The sequence below is a fragment of the Panthera onca genome, chromosome D1, assembly GCF_046562875.1.
Source record: "Panthera onca isolate mPanOnc1 chromosome D1, mPanOnc1 haplotype 2, whole genome shotgun sequence".
Lineage (NCBI taxonomy): Eukaryota > Metazoa > Chordata > Mammalia > Carnivora > Felidae > Panthera > Panthera onca.
In genome coordinates this window covers 6930012-6956011 of record NC_138348.1, presented here as the reverse complement: position 1 = coordinate 6956011, position 26000 = coordinate 6930012, and the positions used below count along the sequence as shown (strand labels likewise).

The window sequence follows — 26000 nt, the reverse complement described above, 5'->3', positions numbered from 1 at the left end:
TCAGTTATGAACCCACTGAGGTATCCTTAGCATTTTTTGGAACAGTCTGAAAGCCACTGTTACCTACTAGAAGCCAGTGGCCTAGACCATTGCACTCAATAAGTAGGCAGGGTGCTCTAGGCTGGGAATTTTGGTAGCGACAAAGCACATCCCCTGTCCTCAGGCTTTTACACGGAAGTAGGCCAGAAGCAGAGGGGGTAAAGCAATGATCGTTGGTAGCTGAGTAGTCTCTAAGAGAAAAGGAAGTGAAAAGAAGAAATGTAAAAAAAAAAAAAAAAAAAAAATGCTGTAGCAGGCATAAGAAATTTGGGAAGGGTTTGCAAGGGATGAGATTTAGGATGGGACATAGAGGGATGGAAGAAGAATCAGCCGGTAGAATTGGGCTGGGGAGGGAAGCCTGTGAGAAAGGCAGAGAGATGGGGACTGTCTGTGGCCCCAGGCTCCCATCAGAGCTGCCAGTGGGGGAGGGAAACGAGGCTGGAAGGCCGGCTGAGGTTGAGGGTGGGAAGCACTCTACTGCAGGTCGAAGTGTCTACATCCAGTTGCTAACAATAGGCAGGACTGAAGGTTACCGAGGAAGGGACTGGTATTAGATCTTGAGTCAAGAAACTTGAATCTTGCCAACAGGTACCAAAACCAAGAAAAATTAGTCCTTTTTCGCCCTAAATCAGAACTGGCCCCAGGCAAGTAGTTACCGCTACCTGGACAGATCGACGTGAGACCAGCGCTGTCCATGGTAACAGCTTTTGTGTGGCTTAAAGCTTTCATCCATTTTTCTCACAACCAATCCGTGAGGGGTGTCAGCCCTATTTGGTAGATGAGAAAAGCTGAGACTGCCTAGGTCAAGGTCAGGAGGGCCTTGAGACGCCAAGCCTTCTCTCCCGTGCCCACGCTGCCCAGACGCTCGTCAGGCCCCAGAGGCTGGCGGCGCCTCCGGGACTCCCGCGGGGTCTTGACTCCGCCTCATAGCCCCTCGCGCTGGAAGCCCCGCCCCCAGGAGGGCCCCGCCACTTCCCCGACGTCCAATGAGACTTAGCTGGGGGAGGGACTGAACGTCATTGAGGGCCAATCTGATTGGGCCTGGGCGGAGCTGCGGCGGGTGGGAGCTGAGCGGCTGCACCGCGGTCTTCCCAGCCGGGGGAGAGCCCGGCGCGGGCGGCGCGCACGGGGCCCTGCTGTGCGCGCGCCCGCCGCCCGCCACCCGCGCAGCCCCTCGGCCCACTCCGCCCTTCGGGTCGTGGCGCCCGTCCCTCCCTTGCTCTCCCGTCGGCGCCCGGACAGGGGGCTCGGGAGCCGAGCCTAGCCGGGGCAGGGGCGGGAGCCGCGGGACGAGCGCCTGAGGTGGGTGCGGAGCGGGAGACAGGGAGGCAGGGAGGCCGGGCGGGCGGGCGCCTGGGTACGCCCCGCCGAAGGACCCCGCGTCGAGGTGGAGAGAGGTCGGCCAGGTGGCGGAGCCCGGCTCCTGGCCTGCCTCGGTCCCAGGCGCTCGGGTCCGCGCCCTAGTCCCCCTCCCAGGCCACCACCCTCCCCTCTGGGGACACCTCGTCCCTCTGGCTGCCTGCGGCCTCCTCACCCCTCTTGCTGTTTGTCGCCTGTGCACCTGCCTTCTGGGCCTTGCGCTCGCACTGCCTCTCCAGGCCCGCCCCGCCCCCCGTCCCCCCCCCCCCCCCCCCCCGCAGTCTTACCTCCTCAGGACCCAGCACCAAATTAGCCTGGTTCCTTCTGCTCCCATCCGTCACTCTTTGTCGTCTGTACACTTGTCACCTCAACTCTGTTAATCCACCCTGCCCCCTCCTTCTCCCCGAACCCCCCCCCCCCCTTCCCAACATCCAGCCCAGTCCATCATCCCTCTCCCCCTCCCAGGGACTCCTGCCCCCAGCCCTGATTGTCCCCTACACCTGCCCCACTCAGCCCCAGCCCCATGTCCTCCCCCATCCATGCTCCTTTGTTGTCTCTGCAGCTGTCCCCTTGGCTCTATCCATCCTTCTCCCCGAAACTCTAGCCCAGACTCCTCCGTCTAACCAGTGAGCCACCCCCTCCCCGCTTCTGTTCTGCCATCCCTCCTGATCTGTGCCCAGCCCACGGTTCCCTCAGCCTAGCCACCCCCTTCCTTCCAGCCCAGCCCTCTGAACACCTACCCAGTGTACCCCCTCACCCTCTCCCAGCTGGCCCAGTCTTCCCCGGGGTCTCCCCTACACCAGCCGATTTCCCTGTCCTCATCCATCCTCTTTTCCTGCCTGTGCTCCTCTCCCATCCTCCTGGCCTCAGCCGGCTGTACCCCCGCTCACTGTTTCCTCCCCCGACAGGTGCCGTGGAGAAGCCATGGAGCTGACCAGCAAGAAGAAGCTGCACGCCCTGTCCCTGGCCGAGAAGATCCAGGTGCTGGAACTGCTGGATGAGTCCAAGATGTCCCAGTCGGAGGTGGCCCGGCGCTTCCAGGTCTCCCAGCCCCAGATCTCACGCATCTGCAAGAATAAGGAGAAGCTGCTGGCGGACTGGTGCAGCGGCACGGCCAACCGGGAGCGCAAGCGCAAGCGGGAGTCCAAGTACAGCGGGATTGACGAGGCCCTGCTCTGCTGGTACCACATCGCCCGGGCCAAGGCCTGGGACGTGACGGGGCCCATGCTGCTCCACAAAGCCAAGGAGCTGGCCGACATCATGGGCCAGGATTTCGTCCCCAGCATTGGCTGGCTGGTCCGCTGGAAACGCCGCAACAATGTGGGCTTCGGGGCCCGGCACGTACTGGCGCCTCCGTTCCCCCCCGAGCCACCTCCCCCGGGCCCCGCGTCCCAGGCCCAGCCTCCTCTTTCTCTCAAGGACTTCTCCCCCGAGGACGTTTTCGGCTGCGCCGAAGTGCCTCTGCTGTACCGGGCAGTGCCCGGCAGAGGGGGCGCGCGCGACCGGGTGCAGGTGCTGCTGTGCGCCAACAGCAGAGGCACCGAGAAGCGGCGCGTGTGGGTCAGCGGGCTCCGGGCCGCGCCAACGTGCCTCTTCGGGGTCAGCGGTGCGGCTCTGCCGGCCTCCTACCACCCCGACCTGGGCGTCCCCTGGTCAGAGTGGCTGGCCCAGTTTGACAGGGACATGGCGCGGCAAGGCCGACAGGTGACCCTGCTGCTGGCCGCCCGGGTGGCGGAGGGGTTGGCCGGCCGGCCCGGGCTCCGCCACGTGCGGCTCCTGCCTCTGGCCGCCGACGGCAGCACGCCTTCGCTGCCCGGCTCCGTGGTCCGGGCCTTCAGGACCCACTACCGGCACCGCCTGCTGGGCAAGCTGGCTGCCGTCCGGAGCAAGAGGGCCGGCGCCTCGCTGGCCGAGGCCGCGGCGGGCATCACCGTGCTGGACGCGCTGCACATGGCGGCGGCCGCCTGGGCCAAGGTGCCCCCCCAGCTCATCGGGAGCAGCTTCGTCCGGGAAGGGCTGGCTCCCTGCAAGATGTCCCCGTCCCCCGACCAAGCCTCCGAGATGCCGCCGGTCCCCGGCGGGCTGAGCCTCGAGGAGTTTTCCCGCTTTGTGGACCTGGAGGGTGAGGAGCCCGCGTCTGGGGGGTGCAAGGAGGAGACGGGCACTGAGGACGAGGCGGGGGCCGGAGAGGACGGCCTCGGGCCCCTGCCCACCAAAGCCGACGCCCTCCGGGCACTGGGCACGCTGAGGAGGTGGCTGGAGTGCAACGGCACCTCCCCTGAGCTCTTTGAAAAATTCTACGCCTGCGAGGAGGAGGTGGAGCGTCTCTGCGGCTCGTGAGGGGCCCCCCCCCCCCTTGCTGCTGGCCGGGCCCCCCCCCCCCTCCTGTTTCCCATGGAAACGCCCTCGCTAGGAAGGCGGGCTGGAGGCTGGGCTCTTTCCCGTGGAAATGGAGCTTCGGGAGAGGTGTGGAAGGGAGACAAGCGGTGGAGACCGAGTCGAAGGCCAGAGAGAAGGTCGCCCCAGCCTCCAGAAGAGGGTTCTGAAGATGGGGCGCGCGGGGCGGGGTGTGAGGCTAGCGTGTCGTTTCTCAACCTCCAGGGAGGCCGGGACCTGGGAAGGAAGAATTGAGGCTTTACGGACAGGCCGATCCCTTGAACTCTGTGTCGGAAACAGTTCTGCTTCTGGAAATAAAGTTTTTTAATCAGAAGAGAGGTCGGGGTGTCGTTTTCATGGAAAAGGGGCGAAAACTTTCAACTCAGGTTTTTAAAATTGATTGCGGAGGCTGGCCGCGACGCCGCCGTCCGGGCTTGGCCGCTGTGGCTGCACGTGACCAGCAGCAGCCCCGTCTTCCAGAACTCCAGCGGGAAGGACTCCCCGGGAATGGGGACCCCTTACCTGCCGACAGACAGATCCCGAGTATCGTCCCAGGACATTCTGCTGCTCTGATGACTTCGCTCTCAGATCGTGGCATTAGGAACGGGGGGGAGGGGTGGCTAGGGACAGTCTAGGGACACCCCACGGAGCCAGAACTTGGAATCGCCATCCGTTCCTTTGATCATTTCACAACATCTCTTCAGCAAGCCTCCTGTGTGGTGAGCTTGCAAAACTGGCCTCCCTGCCGGGCAGGGCCTCACAGACAGTGACAGAGCGGTGTGACTAAAGGCCGTCCCACGGGCTTGTGCAAAGTGCTGTGGCCCCCAGGAGCCTGGGGAGACTCCTGGAGGGGGGGAGCGGGAAGGACAATCCAGGCCAAGGGGAGGCAAGCATGGAGGCCTGCCGGGAAGGAGGGGGTCCCAGGTGGTGAGCAGAGGCAGGCGGTCCCTCTAGAGCGCAGGGGGAGGTGTGGGGAGCAGGAGGGGTCTTCAGCCCACCACACAAGCTGGTGGGGCACCCCAAGGGGTCTCAGGGTGAGGACAGGTCATTCGTGGGATCCATGGGGCGCCCGGGTGGCTCAGTCGGTTAAGCGTCCGACTTCGGCTCAGGTCATGATCTCGCAGTTCGGGAGTTCGAGCCCCGCGTCGGGCTCTGTGCTGACAGCTCAGAGCCCGGAGCCTGTTTCAGATTCTGTGTCTCCCTCTCTCTCTGCCCCTCCCCCACTTGTGCTCTCTCTGTCTCTCTGAAAAATGAATAAATATTTGTTAACAATTTAGAATAACTGAGACGTGGAGACGTGGGTCCAGGTGAGAGGTGGGCAGCCTGAGCCAGATCGGGGAGTAGGATCTGAAGAGGATGGATTGACCTGGAAAGGACATGGGCTATGGACACAGACGGACCCTGGCTGGTGAGGCGTCCAGCTCAGGCCCAAATCCTACTGCGGCCGAAAAGGCACTCGACCATCACAAGCCAGCGCGGCACAGTTTTCTGGGGGGTGCTGCGGTCCAGGACATGGCGCCCAGGGCAGCCACGCTCACGCCCCCCTGCACGCCTGGCCCAGGCTCCCCCTCACTGGGGGCGTGGCTGCGGCACTTTGTCGACTTTGATGAAGTACCTTTTTTTTTTTTTAATTTTTTTTTAATGCTTATTTACTTTTGAAGGAGAGCGAGACAGAGTGTGAGCAGGAGAGGGCTGGAAGAGAGGGAGACACAGAATGGGAAGCAGGCTCCAGGCTCCGAGCTGCCAGCACAGAGCCCGACGTGGGGCTCGAACCCTCGAGCTGAGCGATGATGACCTGAGCCGAAGTCAGACGCCCGACCCACTGAGCCACCCAGGTGCCGCTGATGAAGTACCTTTCGCTCCTTGCCTTTCTGCCTCTCCCTTCTGTAGTCCGTAAAGAGACAGGCGCCTTTTACTCGGGGTTCCTGACAGTCCCCCCCCCCATCTGCTCTGTCATCTGATCCTCACCCGGCACTGTTTTGTTGGGGAACTGGGGAGGTGCCCCTTTTTCCTCTTCTGCTGTTCAAGCACCACCTTCAGTTTGGCTCATTATCCTGACTGTCTGATCACCTGGCAGTTCAGCGATGACCATCCGTTTTTGTTTTGTTTTTTTTTTTTTAACGTTTATTTATTTTTGAGACAGAGAGAGACAAAGCATGAACGGGGGAGGGTCAGAGAGAGAGGGAGACACAGAATCTGAAACAGGCTCCAGGCTCTGAGCAGTCAGCCCAGAGCCCGACGCGGGGCTCGAACTCACGGACAGTGAGATCGTGACCCGAGCCAAAGTCGGACGCTTAACCGACTGAGCCACCCAGGCGCCCCGATGACCATCCGTTTTTAAACAGTGCTGAGGCCCCCCGCTGGTCTTCTAGATCCCCGGTCCTGGAGGCTTTCCTCACCGGTTCTAGTTTTCCCACCTGTGTTAATTTCACTTGTCCGTTTTCTGAGGTCTTCCCAGTTCTGACGTATCTCTTGTTAAACGTTAACACCAAAAGGAGACGGTCTCTAAAGACCTGCCCAAAGCAACGAGGAGGGGGACACATTAGCTCTCTGTTCTCGGTGCCATATTCCTGTTGGAGCAGGCACACTAGTAACAGCCATATTGCTGACTTCTTCCCAGAGCTTGATTGATTGATTGATTGATTGATTTTTTAATTTGAGAGAGAGAGAGGCAGAGGGAAAGGGAGAGAGAATTTCAGACAAGCTCCATGCTTCGGGTAGAGCCCGATATGGGGCTTGATCCCACAGCCCTGGGATCATGACCTGAGCCGAAATCAAGAGCCAAGACACCCAGCTGGCTGAGCCACCCAGGCGCCCCAAGAGCTTTTCATTTAAAGCCACAAAGAGCCCCTTCCTTTCCTGCGTTGTGATCCTATGTCAGGCTTCGCCTGTTTGCAGTTGACTTTGTTGGCTCATTCAAGCAGTATTTACTGACCTCTTTGCCTGTGGGTCAGGCCTTGTTCCAGGACCTGGCGCTTGTGCAGAAAAAGACAGGATCCCTCCTCTCAAAGCCCTTACTTTCTGGTAGAGGGAGATAAAGAAGAGACAAGTAAACACATAAACACAGTCATTTTAGGTAGCAATGAGTGCGAGGATGAAAATGAAATAATGTCATTGAGAGGGACAGGGAGAGGGGAGTCAGGGAAATCGTTTTTGGGCTGAGTCGTGAATGAGAAGGGAGCACTTTTACTTCCCAAGGAAGTGTGCCCTGCGAAGGGAACAGCAGGTACAAACATCTAAGGTCAGAAGCAGCTTGACAGGTTCAGGAAACAGAAAACTGTCCTGTGGCTGAAGGTGGGGAGTGGGGGGGGGAGGGAGGCCTGCAAGCAGGCGAGGAGGGTCGGGAGGAGGGCAGGGGCCTTCGGGCCGCGGCATTTACATTGATCTCAAGTGAGACAGGTAGTTCGGGGCCGTTTTTGGTGGGCGCCCGACTTGGACAACAGAGGAACACAGTGTTTTATGTTTTAGTAAATCGAATTCTGGTCACTGTGCGAAAAACATACGGGGAGCTGGGGAGCAAAAGTGGAAACCGGGGAAGTCAAGAAACTATCTCATTGGTGGGGCGCAGGTACGAAGGGAGAGGAAGCAGAGGACAGCTGCTGTTCCCGACAGCGCTGGGTCTTTTACTAAGGCCGGGCGGTACCACCCAGCCGGGCAGGAATCACCATGGGCACAGCGAGGGCAGGACGGAGAAAGTACGTGCCTTGTTCCAGTTTATTTACAAGCTTGTAATGCACACCCTCTATGTTCCGAAGGCATTCGAAACTCCAGGGCAGCAAAGACGAACAAGACACAGTCCCTGGGGCGCCTGGGGGGCTCAGTCGGTTAAGCGTCTGACTCTTGACTTCAGCTCGGGTCATGATCTCACGGTTGGTGAGTTTGAGCCCCGTGTTGGAGCTCGATCGCAGAGCCTGCTTGGGATTCTCTCTCCCTTGCGCTCTGCCCCTCCCCTGCTTGCTTGCGTGCAGTTTCTCTCTTTCTCTCTCTCAAAATAAATAAATAAACTTAAAAAAAAAAAAAAAGACACAGACCCTGTTTCTAAGGTGCTCAAGCCAGGGGGAGAAATAGGAAGTGACCTACAGTACAGGTCAGTCATGGGGGTTACATGAATCAGCATCTATCAAGAGCTGCTTACCGGGCGCTACTCCCAGCACCAGGTCTGTGTTGGTTGTTGCTGCTGTCATTACTATTCTTTTTAAAAATATTTATTTATTTGAGGCAGAGAGAGAGGAAGAGGCAGAGAGAATCCCAAGCAGACTGCATGCTGTGAGCAGCGAGCCCCATGTGGGGCTCGATCTCGCGAACCGTGATGTCATGACCTGAGCCGAGAGCAAGGGACAGAGGCTTAACCAGCTGAGCCACCCAGGCGCCCCTCTCTCATCACTATTCTATTCATCCTCACCGTCGGTGTGAGAAGATGATGAACGGGATGTAGGAAGCCCACAAGCAGAAAGACCGACCCCCCGTCTTCTGTCTCTACCTTGCACTCTGAGTAACTTCCCCCCACCTACCCTCCCAGCTCGCTTCAGCCACGACTGTTCTTTTGGTTTTTGGGTTTTTTTTTTTTTCAAATATAAATAATCACTCTTATAGTCTCTTGTTTCTTATAATTCTTTTATACATTTAAAAAATTCATGAATGGCTCTTTTGTATTCTGTATCTGAGAACTTTAATATCTGAAATCCTTGGGGAGGGGGTTAATTTTTGCTTTTTATTTCTGTTGATGCTTTAACTCATGGGGGACTTTTTCTTTGTGTGTCTATTAATTTCTGGTTGTGGGAGTAATATTATATAATATTATAATTATAATTATATATAATATATATGTAATTGCATATATATATACTTTATATATATATATATATATACAATCCTCAGTGTTCTTTTTAACATTTATTCATTTTTGAGAGTGAGAGAGACAGAGCCTGAGTGGGGGAGGGGCAGAGGGAGAGGGAGACAGAATCCAAAGCAGGCTCCAGGCTCTGAGCTGCCAGCACAGAGTCCGGCTCAGGGCTTGAACCCATGGACTGCGAGATCACGACCTGAGCCAAAGTCAGATGCTCAACCAACTGAGCCACCCAGGCGCCCCACAATCCTCAGTGTATTAAGGAAAGCTCCCGGGACGCTAACTTCTGTTGTATACTTCTAACTTCCTGAAGCCCTTTCTTCTCCAAGCATCCCCGTCACCTTACTGGCCTCATTTTCTTTCTCGTATATATATATATTATATATATATATATATATATACACACACACACACACACACACACACACACACAAATATATTGTTTTATAAATAAAAACAAACAAAACAACAATTTTATATATATATATATATAATTGTTGTTTTGTTTTTATTTTTCATCTCTGGAAAACCCGAAGATCTCGTTTAGGAGAGCGCCTCTTCAGAAAAATTTGTAGTTACTCCCGCCAGACACAAGAGGGCGCTCCTACCATGATAAGTTAATTTCTCCATGGACGATGTCCCTGGGGCGCCTGGGTGGCTCAGTTGGTTAAGCTTCTGACTTCAGCTCAGGTTATGATCTTGCTGCCTGTGAGTCCGAGCCCTGCGTCAGGCTCTGTGCTGACAGCCCGGAGCCTGGAGACTGCTTCGGATTCTGTGTCTCCCTCTCTCTCTGCCCCTCCTCTGCTGATACTGTTTCTCAAAAATAAATAAACATTAAGAAAAAATTTTAAAAAAAGAATTAAAGGAAGGAAAGAAAGGTGTCCCAGACCTGAAGCAATATGAATAGGCATGTGGTTTCTGGTTCACAGAGGAGACGATCTTGTTCTTAATTTTTGTCCACCACGAGGGAGAGGTAGGTTTCTTTGTAAATTCCCTTTACTGGTGGATGGAGATTTTCTGGTCTACCTTTGCACTAAGGGTGCATCCCTCTCCAGAATCTTGGCTTAATTTATGAGTCTGGGGTTCAGTTCCCCCTGACAGTTCCATGCAGTTATTTAACCTAAATGCTGAGAAGCATTAGTGTGAGCCCCTTAGCAGCTCCAATTCCAACACGCTGGTTTACGCTTACTTCCTTGTTTTGAAGGGGCGCTTGGGAAGTTCCCTTACTTCTTGAAAGGTTAGGGTTTTAAGATCCTGTTTGTTCTAATGGATCTGGAGTCTAGTTGCTTTATAGTAGGAGGGATCTAGGTAAAGTCTAGAGCACCAGTCTGCCAGAGGGGGAGTTGGGAAGATCAGTTTTCTTTTTCTTTCTTTCTTCATTCATTCATTCATTCATTTGTTCAAAACCATCGATGGAGCATCTCTGTGTGCCAGCTAGGGTTGTGATGATGTACAAAAACAGACAAGGTCTTTGCTTCATGGAGCTCATAGCTTAGAGCAGAGACATTACAATAAAAGAATCACACAAACAAGTGTGATTACAGACAAAGTGGGGATTGCATGAAAGCTAGTGCTTCTCAAACTGTGGGCCACACCAGCAGCATCAGTAGGAACTTAGTAAAGCACAAGTACTTGGACTCTTCCCAAACTTACTGAATCAGAAACGCCAGCATGGGACCCAGTAATATGTATTTCAAGCCCCCCCCCCCCCCCGCCCAGGTGATTCTAAACTACTGCCATAAGCCAAAGGAACTTGACCTAGACAGAGGGGCTGACCAAATTTCCCTAAGGAAGTGGCGATGACAACAGAAAGATGAGTGAGAGGCACATAGGCAGTGAGAACAGCATGTGCAAATGTCCTGCGGTCAGAGGGAATCTGGTTGTTTAAGGAACCAAGAGAAGGTGAATGTCTGAGGGCCTTGAAGTTTGTAGAAGAAGCTTGCCCTGATTCCTCAGAGTGATGGAAAGCCATCCAGGAGGATGAGAGGAGTAGGGTGTCTTGATCAGAACTGCATTTGAAAAAGCGGAGTTATCTGTTCAGATTCAGGACAGGACCAAGGCTGTGGCATGAGGATGGCAAAAGAGGGAGTGAGTCCTAGAAAACTTCAGAAGCAGGGTTGGCAGGAGCTGGGGACTCCTTTGATATGGGAGGAGGGGAAAAGGAGAGCCTCCTGGAGACATCTGGCCTGAGGACATACCTGTACCGCAGAGCACTGCAGCAGGAGCGGACCGGGGGAGCCATGACTGCCTTTGAGATCCTCAAGGACAGGTGACCAGAGACAGAGGGCAGTGTGGGCGTGGAGCTCAGGACAGCGGTTAAGCCAGAAACAAGTCACATTCACGAAGTGAATCCCCATGAGTCTGGAAGAAGTGATTTAAGCCAGAATCGTACTTAGGTTTGTCATTTCCCCCTATACCCACACATGTAGTCTTCGTGTCACTATCCACATAAGTTAGCCTCCTGTGGTCACTGCTATGAAAATAAACGTGACACTTGACAGTATGAAACCCGTAAGATGCTGTATACGTTCGCCCAAGTTACAAGCTCCTGATGTGCAAGCCTCAGACACCATCCCCGTTGTCAACTCAAAGCAAGTGCATTTGCTATTTTCTCTCCTAGTTCTTAAGGATTCCTTTCCCCTCAGCGAGTCCTCAAACGTAATGATGACCCCCGACGATATGTTAATTCCTTGCGGAATTTAACGTGACTATTATGAGCCCCTGCTGATGTAAAAACACTTGGCTTTTAGAAATATCCTTGGGGGATCCCTAGGCGGCTCAGTCGGTTGAGCATCTGACTCTTGATTTCGGCTCAGGTCATGATCTCACGGTTTGTGAGTTCGAGCCCTGCCTTGGGCTGTGCACAGACAGCGCAGAGCCTGCTTGGGATTCTCTCTCCTTCCGTGTCTGCCCCTCTCCTGATTGTGTGCGTGCATGCGTTCTCTCTCTCACCAAATAAACTTAAAAAAATTGTCTTGGGGCGCCTGGGGGCTCAGTCGGTTAAGTGTCCGACTTCAGGTCAGGTCATGATCTCGCGGTTCGTGGGTTCGAGCCTCGTGGAGCCTGCTTCGGATTCTGTGTCTCCCTCTATTTCTGCCCCTCCCCCACTTGTGCTCCGTGTGTGTGTGTGTGTGTGTGTGTGTGTGTGTGTGTCTATCTCAAAAATAAATAAACATTAAAAAAAAATCTTTTTTTAAATTATCCTTGGCCACTTCCTGCCTGTTCTTTGTCTTTCCACCCTCCTTTCCAACACTGTTGTGTCCTTTCCCTGGGCCTCGGAAAGAGGAATGTGTTGTTTTCTCACTAATCGTGTTCACACTTAACCCTAACCTCCCTCCAGCTCTGTTCTGTCAGTCCAGCTAGCAGCCCTTGCCATGTGAGCAACAGGAGCTCGGGCCGGAACTACATGGCCCCGTGGGAGGCCTGCACTCTCTCTGGTTGTAAGGGAGGAGAGGAGAAGAGCTCCAGCCTCCGGAGACACCTCGGGAAAGAACCAGATAGGGAAAACGCAAGCCTATGCCTAGACGGTGCAAAGGCAGGCTTAAGGGTGTAATTGCTACCCCAAAAGAGGATTTAATTAAAACCCAGTCAAGAACGGATTTTTAAAGTTTATTCTCTTGCTGACAGGTAATGTGCGAAATGGCAAACTACAGAGGGCCACCCTGACCTCCCGCTCCCTTCTGGCCCATTTATAAGTGCCGCCTTCTCTCTCACATGTACCGACTGCCCCCCCCCCCCACCCCTGCCCCCAACCACTGCTGTACCATCACCGTCCTATCTGGCACCAACGTGGTGCTGGACAGCCGCTGGGGCCTCGCTAACCGACCAGATGTCAGAGGCAATTGAGGCACAGAAAGGGCGGTGACTGGCTGAGCCAGACCCTGTCTTTCCATATCAGGAACACAGGCTTCCTGACCCCGGCCAGGAGGGGAGGCCACTGGAGCTAGGAGTTCAAGTCCCTTCTACTGGACCCATAAGTCCCTTAGCTCGAGAGGACAGCACACACGTTTCTGCCTGTAGGAGCACCTGAACACCATTAAACCTTAATGTGTATAAAAGGGACCAGAATGCTTTGCACCACACGGATTCCTAGGTCCCAATCTCAGAGATTCCGATTCCATCCACCCCCGGTGGGGCCCGGGATCCTGCATTTCGAACCTGATGCCACTGCTCCAGAGACCACACTGGAATCAGCCCTGGAAACCCGCAGACCCCTACCTACTGTGTCAGCAAGGGTGAGGCCAGACTATTGCAACGAAGACGTGTCAGAGCACAGCAGCCCAGGTGGTCGTGGGCACCCGGGTTCTGGGCCGACAGGGTGCCTCCTGCGTCCTCAGCAGGGCCTTCTGGGGGCCCCGCTTCTGGCCAACAGTGAGGAATCTTCTTGAAGGTAAGAGATGGGCAATTTGCAAGGCGCCTGGGTGGCTCAGTCGGTTAAGCGTGTGACTTTGGCCCAGGTCACGATCTCACGGGCCGTGAGGTCAAGCCCCGCGTCGGGCTCTGTGCTGACAGCTCGGAGCCTGGAGCCTGCTCCGGATTCTGTGTCTCCCTCTCTCTCTCTCTCTGCCCCTTCCCCGCTCGTGCTCTGTCTCTATCAAAAATAAACATTAAGGGGCGCCTGGGTGGCGTAGTCGGTTGAGCGTCCGACTTCAGCCAGGTCACGATCTCACGGTCCGTGAGTTCGAGCCCCGCGTCGGGCTCTGGGCTGATGGCTCAGAGCCTGGAGCCTGTTTCCGATTCTGTGTCTCCCTCTTTCTCTGTCCCTCCCCCGTTCATGCTCTGTCTCTCTCTGTCCCAAAAATAAATAAACGTTGAAAAAAAAAAAATTTAAAAAAAATAAACATTAAAAAAAAAAAATTAAACAAAAAGAGAGATGGGCAATTTGCAGGCATGACACATTTCTCTGGCAAAAGCCCAGGGACAGGGCCCCCCTGAGTTGCGAGGGAGGTTAGGAAATGGAGCCCGGCTCGGTGGGCACATGCCTTGCGGCCACACCGTGACACTGAAAGAAGACGGGTGCTATTTGGGTGCCGCTGCCGTTTGCAGGCCACTGTCCAGTGAAGGAGAGCTCTGAGGAGCACACGTGGGGCTGATGCCATCAGGCCAGCCCCGGGTGGGTTTGAACTTGGTGGGAGGCTATCGCGGGCCCCAGGTAGAACAGGGGGGCAGAGTAACTGGGCTCTGGAGTTGGGAGGCTTGGATGTGTCCGGGCAGGCGGTGCGACATACTGGCCATGCGACCTTGGACACGTTACACACACTCTCTGAGCTAAGGCTGTGATAAGAGCTAGAACACTGTAAACTGTGATAATATTGTGATGGTTTGGGGTGGGCGTTAAAGTTTATTTATTTTGCGAGAGAGAAAGCGGGCACACAAGCAGGGGAGGAGCAGAGAGAGAGGGAGAGCGAGAGCATCCCAAGCAGGCTCCGCACTGTCAACGTGGACCCCGACGAGGGGCTTGATCCCACGAACAGTGAGATCATTAGGGGAGCTGAAATCAAAAGTCAGACGCTTAACCGACAGAGCCACCCCAGGCGTCCAATGATGTTTTGTCTTAAGATTTTATTTTGTTTTTTAAAAGCAATCTCTGCACAACGGGGGGCTCAAACTCACAACTCCAAGATGGAGAGCCACGTGCTCCACTGACAGAGCCAGCCAGGTGCCCCTATTGTAATGGTTTTCATTGGGAGCCCCCAGTAAATGGTAAGAATCCCAGGCACTCAGGTCACCAGAAGGTGGGCCCAGGCTGACCTCAGACCAGATAGGGACATTAGTGGGTACAAACTCTCCTCGGCTTCATTGCCAATCAAGGAACCCCTCTTTGGCCAGTGTGTAACCCCCACTTAGCAACTGAGACGGGTAAGAAAAACAAACACCGTCCGTGAGAGTGGCCAGGCCAGCACTCCTGGGGGAGGTGGTCCCCGACTTCTGGCACCGGTCCCCTGGAGACGACCCCAAGAGGGGCCAGGCAGGCAAAAACTCCCGGTAGAAAGGTGGGGGTGCAGCACCAAGGAAGTGGGTGTGGTGGTTGGAGTTGGGGGACCGATCAGAAGTCTGGCCCCTGACCTCAAGGAGCTCCCTGTGTAACAGGGTTAGGCTGAGAAGCAAATCAACAACCACGACAAAGCACAGGGGAGGGAGGGCGGTGATCCAGGCCTGTGGGGGATGTGGAAGAGATCAGGGGACGAGGTGGGGGTGGGGACTAGGAGGTGGCGGGTTGGGAGTGGTATGAAAACCCCCCAGCCAGTCAAGAGGCAAGGGGGAGGCAAGGAAAGACTCCAAGAGACAGTGCTCGGCCTGGGCCCGGAGCGGGCTTAGCCACCCCTCGGGAACTGTTTGCTCCTGGCCACAAGGGAATAAGCCTTCCAGGCCAAGGCCAATAACAGCACAGCTTGTTCTCCAAGTGCGGGGCTGGGCTGTGGAAGCCCCCAGGGAGAAGAAAGCTAGTGGACAGGGAGGGCCCGGGGGGGGGGGGGGGGGGGGGGGCTCTCCCCCAGACCGGAAAGGAAGCCACTGAAGGACCCTGGACCAGCAGGGGACAGAAGGCTGCTCTCCAGGGGGGTCACGCGGGGAGCAGTTTGAAAGGAGGTGAGGAGGGCCCGTGAGGACGAGTTGCTGGAATCCAGGGGGTGGCTGGTTAGCGCCCAGGGGCGCAGCCTCTAAGAGCTCTTTAAGGGGTGAAGCCCCAGGCCGGGGGCCAGAAGGTCACCAGCACCACGGGCCGGGGAGTGGACTTCACAGACTCAAGGCGAGCGCTGCTGGGGGGGCTGAAGTCGGCCTGTGTTCCGGAGCCCAGGGCCCGGGGCCTCCTGCCCCCCACTGCCGCTCACCCTTGGGAAGGGCTGGGCCTCTCGAATCGGATCGCGAGCCGGTGCTTTCACCTCGGCCTCCCAGCTGGGCAGGTGGGCGGTGGCCTCGCTGGGGAGCGGCCGGCCTGACCTGCCTGGACTCACCCCCACGAGCGGAGGAGGTATTCGTAGCTGAGGAAGGTGACGGCGTTGACAGGAAAGGCGCGGGCGCTGTTGATCGTCAGCCCCCGGAAGAAGACCCCCAGACCTTCCTGCCGGGCGCTGCTTACCATGCAGTCCAGCACCCCCCGGTACGCCCTGCGCTTCAGCCCCGCCATCTGCAGCCGGGACTTGATCACATCCAAGGGCGTGGCTACGGCCCAGGAGGCGATGCCTGCGAAGCCCCCTGCCACCAGCACCGTGGCTGGGCCTGGGGTAGAGGAAGCCCAGATGGGTGTCAGACCCCGAGGAGCAAGGCACCCCCCCCCCCCATCCCCAGAGTCCCTCCCCATCCTCAGGGCAAGGGCCAGATCCCCTCCCCCGCTCCCCCCTCCGTCCCCCCCCCCCCCCCCACGCCAGTTCACTTACTGGGGTCCTGGCCGTCCCGCGTCGACTGGCGGCAGAGCCACTCATAGGTGACAAAATAGATCCCCAGTGTGGGGGTGTCCCTCAGCGTCAGGGCCCAGGCTCCCCGGAACAGCCCCCGGGGCCCTTCCTCCTGGAAGATGGAGACCGCACAGTGCACAGGCCCCCGGTACCGGGGCGGGGGGCTGCCCGGAGGCCGCGCCCTTGGCCCCGTCTGGTTTTGTAGCCGGACTTTGATGAGGTCAAAAGGGGCCAAGCAGTAGACCTGTACGTAAGGAAGCAGGAAGACCCTGGGTGGGGCTCTGGGCGAGAACGACGGGCAGAGAACAATGGGCTGATCCTAATAAGAGGAAGGTAGGGAGCAGAGAGGGCTGCATCTTCCCCCGCCCCGTCCCCGCTCTCGCAGCCTCTGCACACAGGGCTCGGCATGGGCCAGACGGCTTCCGTAGCATCAGACCCCTGACAGCGAGCAGCACTGCCCCTCTCCCTGGACAACAGCATTGAACTTGCCTGGTGCTTGGTGCTCAGAGACAAACCTGGATTGTTTCCCCAAGACTGAGGATAGGTTTCTAGCCTCCCCAAAGCCAGGGTGAGACCCACCTGCAGTGATTGGGTCTGAAGAAAGGATTTAGTCTGTGCCCGTGAGACAGCAAAGGGCTGATCGCCGACCCCCCCCCCCCCAGGGTTAAGGAGGTCACCTCAGTCCTGTTGGAGACTCCACTTCATAGGTTCTCCCTCCCCTACCTCCTGCAGGACACCTCTCAGAGGCCCCTGACGGGGTCAAGTGCTGGGCCAGCCTTTCCTGCCTCCTGAAAACCACCCACCACTTGTGTCCCAAGGAAGGTGGGTGATGGTGCGATCTGCGGGTCCTGGGATCTTATCACCCGGCTGAGGCAGAAGGGACGAACATTTGGGGTAGTATTAGGACTGAGGGTGGTTCCGGGTGGATGTGGGGGGAAGGTGGGGGCAGGGGCCAATGTGCGAATCAGCAGGGATGCACTAGGTCAAGGTCAGCTGTTAGAGTTCAGATGAGAATTGAGGTGAGGCTGACGTTAGCACGTCATGAGGGGCTTCTGTGGTTATTGTTTCTTTCCTGGAAGGTACATGAGCTCAGGTCCTCAGCCCTGGAGATGGCTGATGGCAGAGGCAGCTGGAAGTCGGCTCTGGTGGCGATGGTCAGAGGGCGACAGACCAACTTTGCCTACTTCTTCCCCTGTAGGAAGGGCGGCGGGCTGGGGTCCCTCCCCCTGAGGCGTGACCCTGATATCATCCTTCAGAGTCTGTGGGCGGAGCCAAACTCAGGACTCCTCCAGGGGATGTGCCCCTGAGTCCAGGGCTCCTGAGGGTGAGGAAATGGCCGAGCCCAAGGTAGGGTGGCCAGCAGGGGCAGGTTAGGGCCCTCACTCCCCAACCTGTGCCCACGGGGTCAGTGGGGACGGCAGACACTGCCACAGTGTTTGACAGGGTCAGCCTTTGCTGAGCCAAAGGCAACTTTTGTGCACATCAGAGGTTGTCATTCCCTGCCCTGTGCTAACCAGAGTCACTTCCTGCCTCTTCTTCCCCATCTCCACACTGAAACACAATGTCTGCTCCAAGATCCTGTTAAACCGAATCCATGGGCTTGATGGGAAACTGAGTTCCAGTCGGTCCTTGGACCAGGTCCCCATCAGTGACCCTATAACACCCTGTTCTGCTATCTGTCCTGCTTTTTTTTTTTTAATTTTTAACATTTATTTATTATTGAGAGACAGAGCATGAGCAGGGGAGGAGCAGAGAGAGAGGGAGACAGAATCTAAAGCAGGCTCCAGGCTCTGAGCTGTCAGCACAGAGCCGGACGCAGGGCTCGAACTCACAAACTGCAAGATCGTGACCTGAGCTGAAGTCGGACGCTTAACCGACTGAGCCACCCAGGCGCCCCTGTTTTGCTTTCTGAAGAGCAGGAGGGGAGGGTGACTTAGGAGCTGGGCCTTTCTGGGCCAGCTACTAGCCTGGGGTCTCAGTTCTCTTCCTTGTTTTTGTGGGGTGCAGTCTCAGGGCTTGGGTCCTTGTGCAGGCATGTGTCCTGCACAAGAAGGGGCAGGAGAAAAGCCAGGACCTTTGGGGGTCTCATGAATCATTAATTCACCAGCGAGCCACCTGGTTCTGTCCTTTGTCCTTGCTCTCTGCCCCATGAAATATGTTAGGAGCGTCAGGGCAATGTCAAATAGGGGGTGACGGAAGGCGCCTGGCTGGGGTGTGGAGGGGAGCCAGGCAAGAGTCCCTCCGCCTCTGTGCTCACGCCCCCCAATCAGCTGGGATTCCCCCTGGTGCCTGGAAGCCGCGTCTTCCTCCACCCCATCAGTCAAAAGCTGGATACTTAAGTGCTGAGAACAAAGACCAAAACTGAATGATGAGAGCTATTTAATGATTAATGCCCTGGGCCTTTCGCAGCGAGCTCTGTGGACTGGGGCCCCGCGAGGCTCACAGATCCCGGCCCGCCACATGCTGCAGGCAAAGGGGCTGAGCAGGGCATGAGCTGGGGCAGTGCCAGGACCCCGCCAGGACTGCAAGGGCTGGGCTCGGAGCTCTGGGAGCGCTGTCAGTTCTCCAGGGCAAGAGGTCACCTGGGGGAGAACTCTTCCCAGAGCCCTGAGGCTGGCAGAGCCCTCCGGAGTGGGCAAGCCCCATCAGCCTCAGAATGGGGCATCGACTGTTCTCCATGCGGCCCCCTCAGCACCGTCTCCCCAGACCCCACCCCCAGCTCTCTCTGCCTTCTGCCCCCCCCCCCCCCACAGTGTTCTCCATGACCCTCCCCTCCAAGCCTGCAGCCCAGACGGCCACAGCCAGCTCGGCCAGGCCAGGTCATCGGGCAGAGGCCAGGAGCTGGCCATTCCCCCACAGCTCCTCATGTACCCGCTGGGGAGACCCAGGGTCTGCAGAGAGGGCTGGGAGGGGAAGCAGCAAACGGACCTTCGCTGTGCCCACATGCGCGCGTGTGTGGATGTGTGTGCGTGCATACACCTGTGCGCGTGTGCATGACCGTACCCGTGTGGACACACCCCACACCTCCCTCTCACCTGCACGAAGCCTCCGGTGCAGCCAGCTATGAAGACGTGTATGTAGCTGGGTGGCTGGGCCCGCCGTTCCTGGTGAGCGGTTGCCGTGAGCGCCAGCAGGGTGTTGCTGTAGACCCCGAACAGGACGGAGTTGACCATGGCTATGCTCGCAATGGGGAAGCTCATTCCCTTGAAAAAGCCCAGGAGCTGTAGAAAGATGTGGCAAATGCTAAAGTGGCTGGGGGACCAGGGAGGCCTCCTCTTCTCCCCTCCCACCTCTGGCAGGGTCTCCTCTGGCTAGAAACCACTCCTGAAACCTGCCGAAGGGAGGTCGAGGCAGCCCCAGGTCCATCCTCGGGGCACCAAGCTACCACCCAGTCCCGGGTAGCCCCAGACTTAGGTCGTCTCTCTTCCAGGGACAGAGCCCTGCCAGGGGGCAAGAAAGCTGGTGCTGGCCACCCGGAGGCCTCCTATGCCAAAGCCCCAAAGAAGCAAGACACCCACCGACTCATGGCGGTAAGTCTTCACCATACAATCGATGATGCCCCGGTATGTGGTCTGGGTCTGTAGCCGCACCTGGATGAGGAGGACAGAGCGGGCAGCCCAGCAGGGATGGGCAGAGATGGCTCTAGCCCAGCTCCTCCCTCTGCCCAGCAGGATGCCAGCAGGGCAGGACTGATAGGAAAGAACCCCCTCTCAAGGCATCCTGACTGTTGGTTCAGGTCATAGCCTTTATTCCTTGAGTGCGTCCCCTCGACTCACCTTTACAGTGTCAAAAGGGTGTCCCAGGACCAAACCCAGAGCTCCTGTGGGATAAGAAGACGGTATGAGTGAGGCCCCTTGCGCCATGCTGAGGAAGCAGGTGCCTAGAGGGAAGGGGAATTCAGGGGGGAGAAAATGGGGCAGAGCCCTACCCTGCCAGACTCCAAAGAAACTCCAGCTGTCCCCTTTGCAACCTCCTCCACACCAAGTGCTGGGTGAGGCAGGCATGGGGATGTGGGGACATGGGGACAATCAGAGAGAGCCCTGGCCCCACCTGGAGGACACAGGCCGAAGGGAGGAGCCAACCACAGACACCAGGTCCTCATAGCGTCTAACACTGCCTGTCTTGCCTAGTTAACCGTGGAGCGGTGGGATGGATTCTCCAGTGCTCCTGCCTCGCTGCCGGCCTGACTCCTTCCCTCTTGCCTTCCACTCACTACTGCCGTGGAGTATGTGGCCTCGATCCAGACGGGGCCCTGCTCTCCTCCCCCCACCACCCCCTCAGCCAGCAGGACGGAGCTGGGAGCCCTTAGAACAGTCGTGCTGACACCAGGGGAGGAGGGTCCCGGCCCCCAGGCCATCTCCCCTGTGTAGCAGGTGCAGGTTCGGGAGGCAGAACCTTCTCAGGAGGCAGGTTCGAAACGTCCCTCTCTTTTCTTCTGAGAGAAGTGTCACCCAGAAGCTGGGCTGGGTCCCCAGCACAGCAGGCCTCAGCGACAGGGCCTGCAGCCCACGGCTGGGTAGGGCAGAGGCCCACGGGGGAATGCAGGACAGCTGCTGGGGTCAAAGGTGAACTTCCTTTCTGAGCCCCCCAGGGTGGGCCTAGGGAAGCGGGGTCCCTGGTGCGGGTCTGCAGGCGCAGGTGAGTCTGGGGGAGCGCTCGCCTTGGCTCTGGAGGCGAGGGCAGCTCGGCTGCCTCTCCGCTCCCCTCAGGCAACTGCCAGGAGGCTCCGGGATAGCTGGCTCTGGGTGCTTCTGGGCCACCAGGACTTTGGTCTCAGCTCCTCCCAAATCACCAGAAGTGACCCACCCCTGGGGTGGAGGGGATGTGACAGAAGGGAGAAAAGTGTCTCACCAGAGATCCAGCCGGCCACAAACTCCTCCACGGGCATTGTCCGGCTGGGGCGGAAACTGGTGGCTCCAACAGAGACACTGGTGAGTGCAGGTTCCTGGTCTCCCTCCCCCTGATCTTCCTGATAACCTGCCACTAATGTTTAACTCTGCCCGTAGGGTGAGCAGTGGCCCGGTGCCCAGACCTCGGCACCGGGAGAAGGGAGGGAGCCAACTCGGGTGGCCTCGACGGCGGAGGAGGGCGCACCGTGTGAAATCTCAGGGCAGGGGTGATGGCCCAGGTGGCCTGACCCCCTGCCGGCCAACGACGGCCTCGCAGCCTCCCACGGTGACCAGGCAGGGCAGCCGGGCCCCAGCCTCCAGGGCTGCTTCCGGCTTTAACGAGCCTGTTGAGGGCAAGGCCCTGCTCACCCGGCCCAGCAGGCCCCAACCCCCTCTATCCCCACAGCACCTCACGCCAGGCTGTCGCCCACTCGGGACAGGCAGCCAGGCCTGCAGAGATGGGGCATGGCCACCAGGGGGCAGACAGACGGCGTGGGAGGAGAGGAGTGACTCTTGGGCCTGAAGCCCTGCCTTCTCCCAGGGTTGTCTATGGCTCCCCAGCTCCCTCGTGTGAGTCCGAAACAGCTTCCCTGGCTTGGCCTCCTCTTCTCCATCCCTCCTTTCCAGGGGGAAAGCTGGGGATTTCAAGCGTGTAAAGGCTGGTGTGTGTCTCAGCTCAAGGGTTATGACTGCCCATTTCTCTTTGGACAATAACCCAAACTGACAAGGCAGGGACCTGAATCCCTCTCTCTCGCTCTCGGCTTCCTTGGACCAAGCTTCTCTGTCGCCAATACATTCAACATGCTACAGCGGGCACCATCATTCCACTCGCCCATCGGCTCTTTACGAGCTGAGTGCGGTTAAATACACTCCTCGGTGTTGTTTTGAAAACGGTATTTCACATCATTTAAACATTGCGTTGCGTCTTTTGAGAAACTAGATGACCGTTCATGCCTTGTGTTTCTCACACCTGCCTGGTACTTTTTTCTTTTTTTTCAATATATGAAGTTTATTGTGCTGTCTGGTACTTTTATCTTTTCTGCTTCTGCCCTCTCTCTCTGCCTCAGGGGGGCCGATGTACCTGAGCAGAGGCAGCATGGGCTGTGGTGTCGTCCGGTCTCAGCTCTGCCCCACCAGCCCAGTGATCTGTGGCAAGGCGCGTGCTTCCTGAGGCGCTTTTCTCCCGCGTCCTTTGGGAGTCTCCAGAGGTCACTAGAGGGGGTTTCTGGGGCAGTGGTGTTCACGTTCAGGATCACGACCTCATCCAGGGCTATGTTTCTGACTTTCTCCATTACACTTGAATGATTCCCTTGCAGTGGGGCACGGGAGCACAGCGGCAGTCCCGCAGCCTCGGGGGCAGAGGCAGGGCATCAGGGCAGACCCATGGGTGCACGCAGAAAGCGCTGAGCTTGCTGAACACGATGAGCCTCCGACATTAACAGAGCGCACAGGGGTTCTGATGTAACGTGTTGTTTCCATCGACAGCCACAGAATATTCTGTCAGATTCTATTCTTAGGTATGCTGGGTAGTGGGGCGGGGGCGGGGTCTTCTTTCGAGGGCACAGAGATCCAGTGCTCCGGTGCCATGGCCCACAGAAATCTGTGAAGGCACCAAATGTGGGTCCCAACCTTTGGAGTCCTCCTTGATCCCTCCCTTTCCCTCATACCTCAATAACACTCCATAAGGAAACTGTGTTGGGTTGGTATTGCCTTCAAAACACATCCCACACCCCCACCCCTCCACACCTCCTCCACTGCTACTACCCAGGCCCGAAGCCACCATCACCTCCGCTTGGATCCCTGCCTGGCCTCCCTGCCTCCACCCCTGCCCCCTTCCAGTCTGTTCTCCACCTCGCAGCCAGAGCTATGCAGGTGAAATTGAAGTCAGGCCGTGTCTGTCCTCTGCTCCACACCCTGCACGGGTCCCATCCTGCTCAGAGTCAAAACCAAAGTCCTTCCTAGGCTCTAGAAGCCTTCACAGTACAGCCCCATGTTCTTTTGACCTCCGTCCCAGCCACTCTGGCCTCCTTCTCTTCTTCAGAAGGGTTCCTGGCTCCAGGCCTTGGGCATCGGCTGTCCCTTCTCCCTGTTGGCCTGGTCTAGCCCGGACTCAAACGTCATTTGCCTGGCATTCCTGGTGCCCCTTTCCTGGATCTACCTTTCCTTTCTTTCATCGCACTCATCACTGTCTGACGCGCTGTGTAATTAACTTGTTGTCTGGGCTGGGATCTCGGGCTGTTTTGTTTACTGATGTTAGCCCGAAGGCTTAGGACAGCGCGTAGCACAGAGTAGGCACTCAATCAATAGCTGTTGCAAGTGTGAATGAGCAGACAAGCGAGGGAGCAGCCTTAGTGGCCAGACTTGCAGCCACCCCTGGGTCTCCAGTTCTCTAGCCCCATCTCCAAATGGCCCCAAAGGATGTAAAGTCCCAACAATACTCCTACCTGCCCCTCCAGATCTCGTGGCAACTCTTACTTCCCCAGCAGATGCCCAAGAATCAGTCCCGTCCACCCTTCCGCTTTCCCATCGTGGCCAAAGCAGCATCCACCCCCCACTACTTTCTTGTGGGCAGACAGGTTCTACGAAGCGGGGTTCACGTCTGACCTCCTGGGGGTCCCTGGGCTGCCCCAGTGACCTTCCTGAGCGCTGGCTTCTCACCAAGGGCTGGACTACAGTCCTCATTCTGCTGCGTACCCTCTCCCAAGGGACGGTGGGCAATCCCTTCTGTGGGCCTTAGGGTCCTTCGCTGCTTGCAGAGGTAGGAAACCAGCCCAGTTGATTGCTGAGTCTAAGGCCTCTTGGCTCTAAAGGCCTGAGGGCTGCTGTCCTCACATCAGAATGGGCCCTGCTCTCTTCTCTCATCCCAGCCCAGTTCAAGGGAGACCCGCTACCACTCCCTGGAGCCTTGCCAGGCTAGCCTTTTGCCTGGCAGAGCAGAACTCTGACCTCGTCCTTCTCTAGCTCACAACCTCCAAAACATCCTCACTGCCTGCCAAACCCACCATGCACCCCTCGCCCTGGTGTTCACACCCCCTCCCAGGTGCCACCCCATCTTCCCAGCCTCACCTGCTGTGCTCTGATTGCCCAGGGCTTCCCCGGTGTCCTAACCTTGCTCCCACAGTTCCCACTACTGGGAATGCCTTCAGGAATCTCTTCTGGTGCCCCTCCTCACGGGACGTGGGTTCCGGCCTCCTTACCACCACATACTGCCAGACATCAGCTTTGTTATTTAAACGTTCTGATCCTATTTTTTCATCAACAAATGGAGATATACTATCCACCTCCTAGTGTGGTATAAGGATTAAAGGACTTTGGAAAGAGAGGTGCCTGAGTGGCTCAGTCGGTTAAGCGTCCGACTTCTGCTTAGGTCATGATCTCACGGTTCATGAGTTGGAGCCCCTGTGCTGTCAGCTCAGAGCCTGGAGCCCGCTTTGGGTTCTGTATCTCCCTCTCTCTCTGCCCCTCCCTTACTCACACTCTGTCTCTGTCTGTCTCAAATAAATAAACATTGAAAAAAATTATAAGAAAAGAATCTGGCACACTGTATATGCTCCATAAACAGCAGCTGCTTACTCTTACTTCTACCCACATGGGCCATGAGGGTGACATGAGGAGACAGGGGAGGGCCTGGCACCCAGCAGGGCTCAGGAATTGAAGACCCTTCTCTTCCTGCTTGTAGCACCTTATAGCTCTTAAGGCAATTCCGTCATCTTATGTAGTTTTAAACCTGCATTTCTTCTGGGCTTCTCTCTTCCCCCTCTCTACCTCCACTCCCTAATTCAACCAGAACAGAAGCTTCCTGAGGGCGGGGCAGTGTCTCACCCTGGCCCCCATCCCCTGCCCTAGCCCAGGCCCCACACCCAGTACGCACTCAAGCACACTGAACTGTGTCCCACTTTGCTCCCACTGGTTTAGGGAGGCCACCAAACCATCGTGTCCTGGTCTGAGGGTCCCAGAGCTTAGAACCTGGAGGCAGATGCCCATTCTGACTGCACTCTTCTCTCCAGCTCACACCTGAGCTCCCGTGAGCCCTCAGTTCACGCGAGGAAGACATGTTGTAACGGGCTCAATTGCGCAGCAGTGTGGCTCCTGGAGGGCAGGTAAAGAGAGGTTTGAAATACTGAGGAAATTGTGCTGGGTTGGGAGATGGGGCAGCCTCCCAATGCGGGGGGCGGGGAGGAATCAGAGCATGGTGAGCCCACGCCTCCCCTTGCACCGCCCCCCCCCCCCCATCCCTGATCACCCAGCCCATTGTGGTTAGAACAATTTCTGGTTCCTCTGGCTTAGGAAGGTGCCCCATGGACCTGTTTTTCTCCCTGAGAGCTACACCTCAGGCATACGCATGCTGGCGTTGCCAGGACATGTTGGTGACGTGACCCTGGGATAATGGTTTCACACCTGTCTCTTCAGGGGCCCAATGCCTCTTTCTGGCGTGGGAACGGCTCAAGGTCTCCAGGCTGTGTGTCTAAGATAGAGAGGGCTCATGTGACTGCACCTTGGAAAATCAAGTGTGTCTGGCCTGGGTTTCTAGCATATAACCTGAGAGTCCTAGGAGGCCACTGAGTTCAATCTCTTCATTTTACAGATCGGAAACTGGGGCCCGGGGGAGAAGGGGCTTGTCCAGGCCGAGTCCGTACAAGGGCCCAGTCTTCTGACCACAGCAAAGAGCCCCTAACCCCTCATGGCCCAGGGGGAGCTGCTGCAGTACAGGCTGCTGCCTGAGTCAACACCCAGAACAGTGCGGGTCCCTGACACGTCCCAGGACGCATCTCCATTTTTACAAGTGAGGGCACCGGCCCCAAACCACGCGCAAGTGATTGCCCATAGCTCGGTCACCATTCCTGATTTCCTTGAACCTTCGCCACACCTTGTCACAGGCCAGCGGGCCGGCCCGTGGAGGGGGGGGGGGGCGCTGCCCTCGGTCACCGTGTTGGTGGCGGGGATGTTTCGCGGCGCGGCCACCTGGGGACCAGGGGCGTAACCAAACACGCGAGGCCCAGGTTTCCGCGGGCCCGTGAGAGGCGAGAGCGCGCCGGGGCCAGGCAGGGCGCGTGCGCCGCAGCCCCGGGCTCCCATTGGTTCCTGCGGCTTGGGAGG

The 26000-nt window shown here is 57.2% G+C and overlaps 2 protein-coding genes and 1 long non-coding RNA gene across 3 annotated transcripts; 2 read left to right on the top strand and 1 right to left on the bottom strand.

Annotated features, from left to right (window-relative positions):
- Window positions 1-1119: 1119 nt before the first annotated feature.
- Window positions 1120-4970, top strand: TIGD3 (tigger transposable element derived 3). Its single transcript, XM_060607210.3, has 2 exons — window positions 1120-1341; window positions 2307-4970. Exon 2 carries the CDS (start codon window positions 2323-2325, stop codon window positions 3736-3738), a length of 1416 nt encoding a protein of 471 aa, XP_060463193.3. The 5' UTR covers window positions 1120-1341; window positions 2307-2322; the 3' UTR covers window positions 3739-4970.
- A 10231-nt stretch (window positions 4971-15201) lies between these two features.
- On the bottom strand, window positions 15202-25083 carry SLC25A45 (solute carrier family 25 member 45). Its single transcript, XM_078433692.2, has 6 exons — window positions 20866-25083; window positions 19791-19834; window positions 19533-19604; window positions 19050-19235; window positions 15997-16258; window positions 15202-15838 (listed from the first exon to the last, which is right to left on the bottom strand). Exons 1-6 carry the CDS (start codon window positions 20900-20902, stop codon window positions 15570-15572), a joined length of 870 nt encoding a protein of 289 aa, XP_078289818.1. The 5' UTR covers window positions 20903-25083; the 3' UTR covers window positions 15202-15569.
- LOC144612994 (uncharacterized) lies at window positions 20841-25980 on the top strand. The gene is made up of 3 exons (XR_013550273.2): window positions 20841-20945; window positions 24911-25003; window positions 25489-25980. It is a non-coding gene; the product is annotated as an uncharacterized LOC144612994 (long non-coding RNA).
- The last annotated feature ends 20 nt before the right edge of the window (window positions 25981-26000 follow it).

What these genes read in the sequence shown, in the direction of transcription:
- SLC25A45 (XM_078433692.2), bottom strand. Translation starts at nt 20,902, where the DNA reads ATGCCCGTGGAGGAGTTTGTGGCCGGCTGGATCTCTG. An exon ending in ACCCTTTTGACACTGTAAAG is followed by an intron (nt 19,605 to 19,790) that starts GTGAGTCGAGGG and finishes CTCCTCATCCAG; the next exon opens with GTGCGGCTACAGACCCAGAC. An exon ending in AGACTTACCGCCATGAGTCG is followed by an intron (nt 19,236 to 19,532) that starts GTGGGTGTCTTG and finishes ATCTTTCTACAG; the next exon opens with CTCCTGGGCTTTTTCAAGGG.
- TIGD3 (XM_060607210.3), top strand. Translation starts at nt 2,323, where the DNA reads ATGGAGCTGACCAGCAAGAAGAAGCTGCACGCCCTGTCCCTGGCCGAG.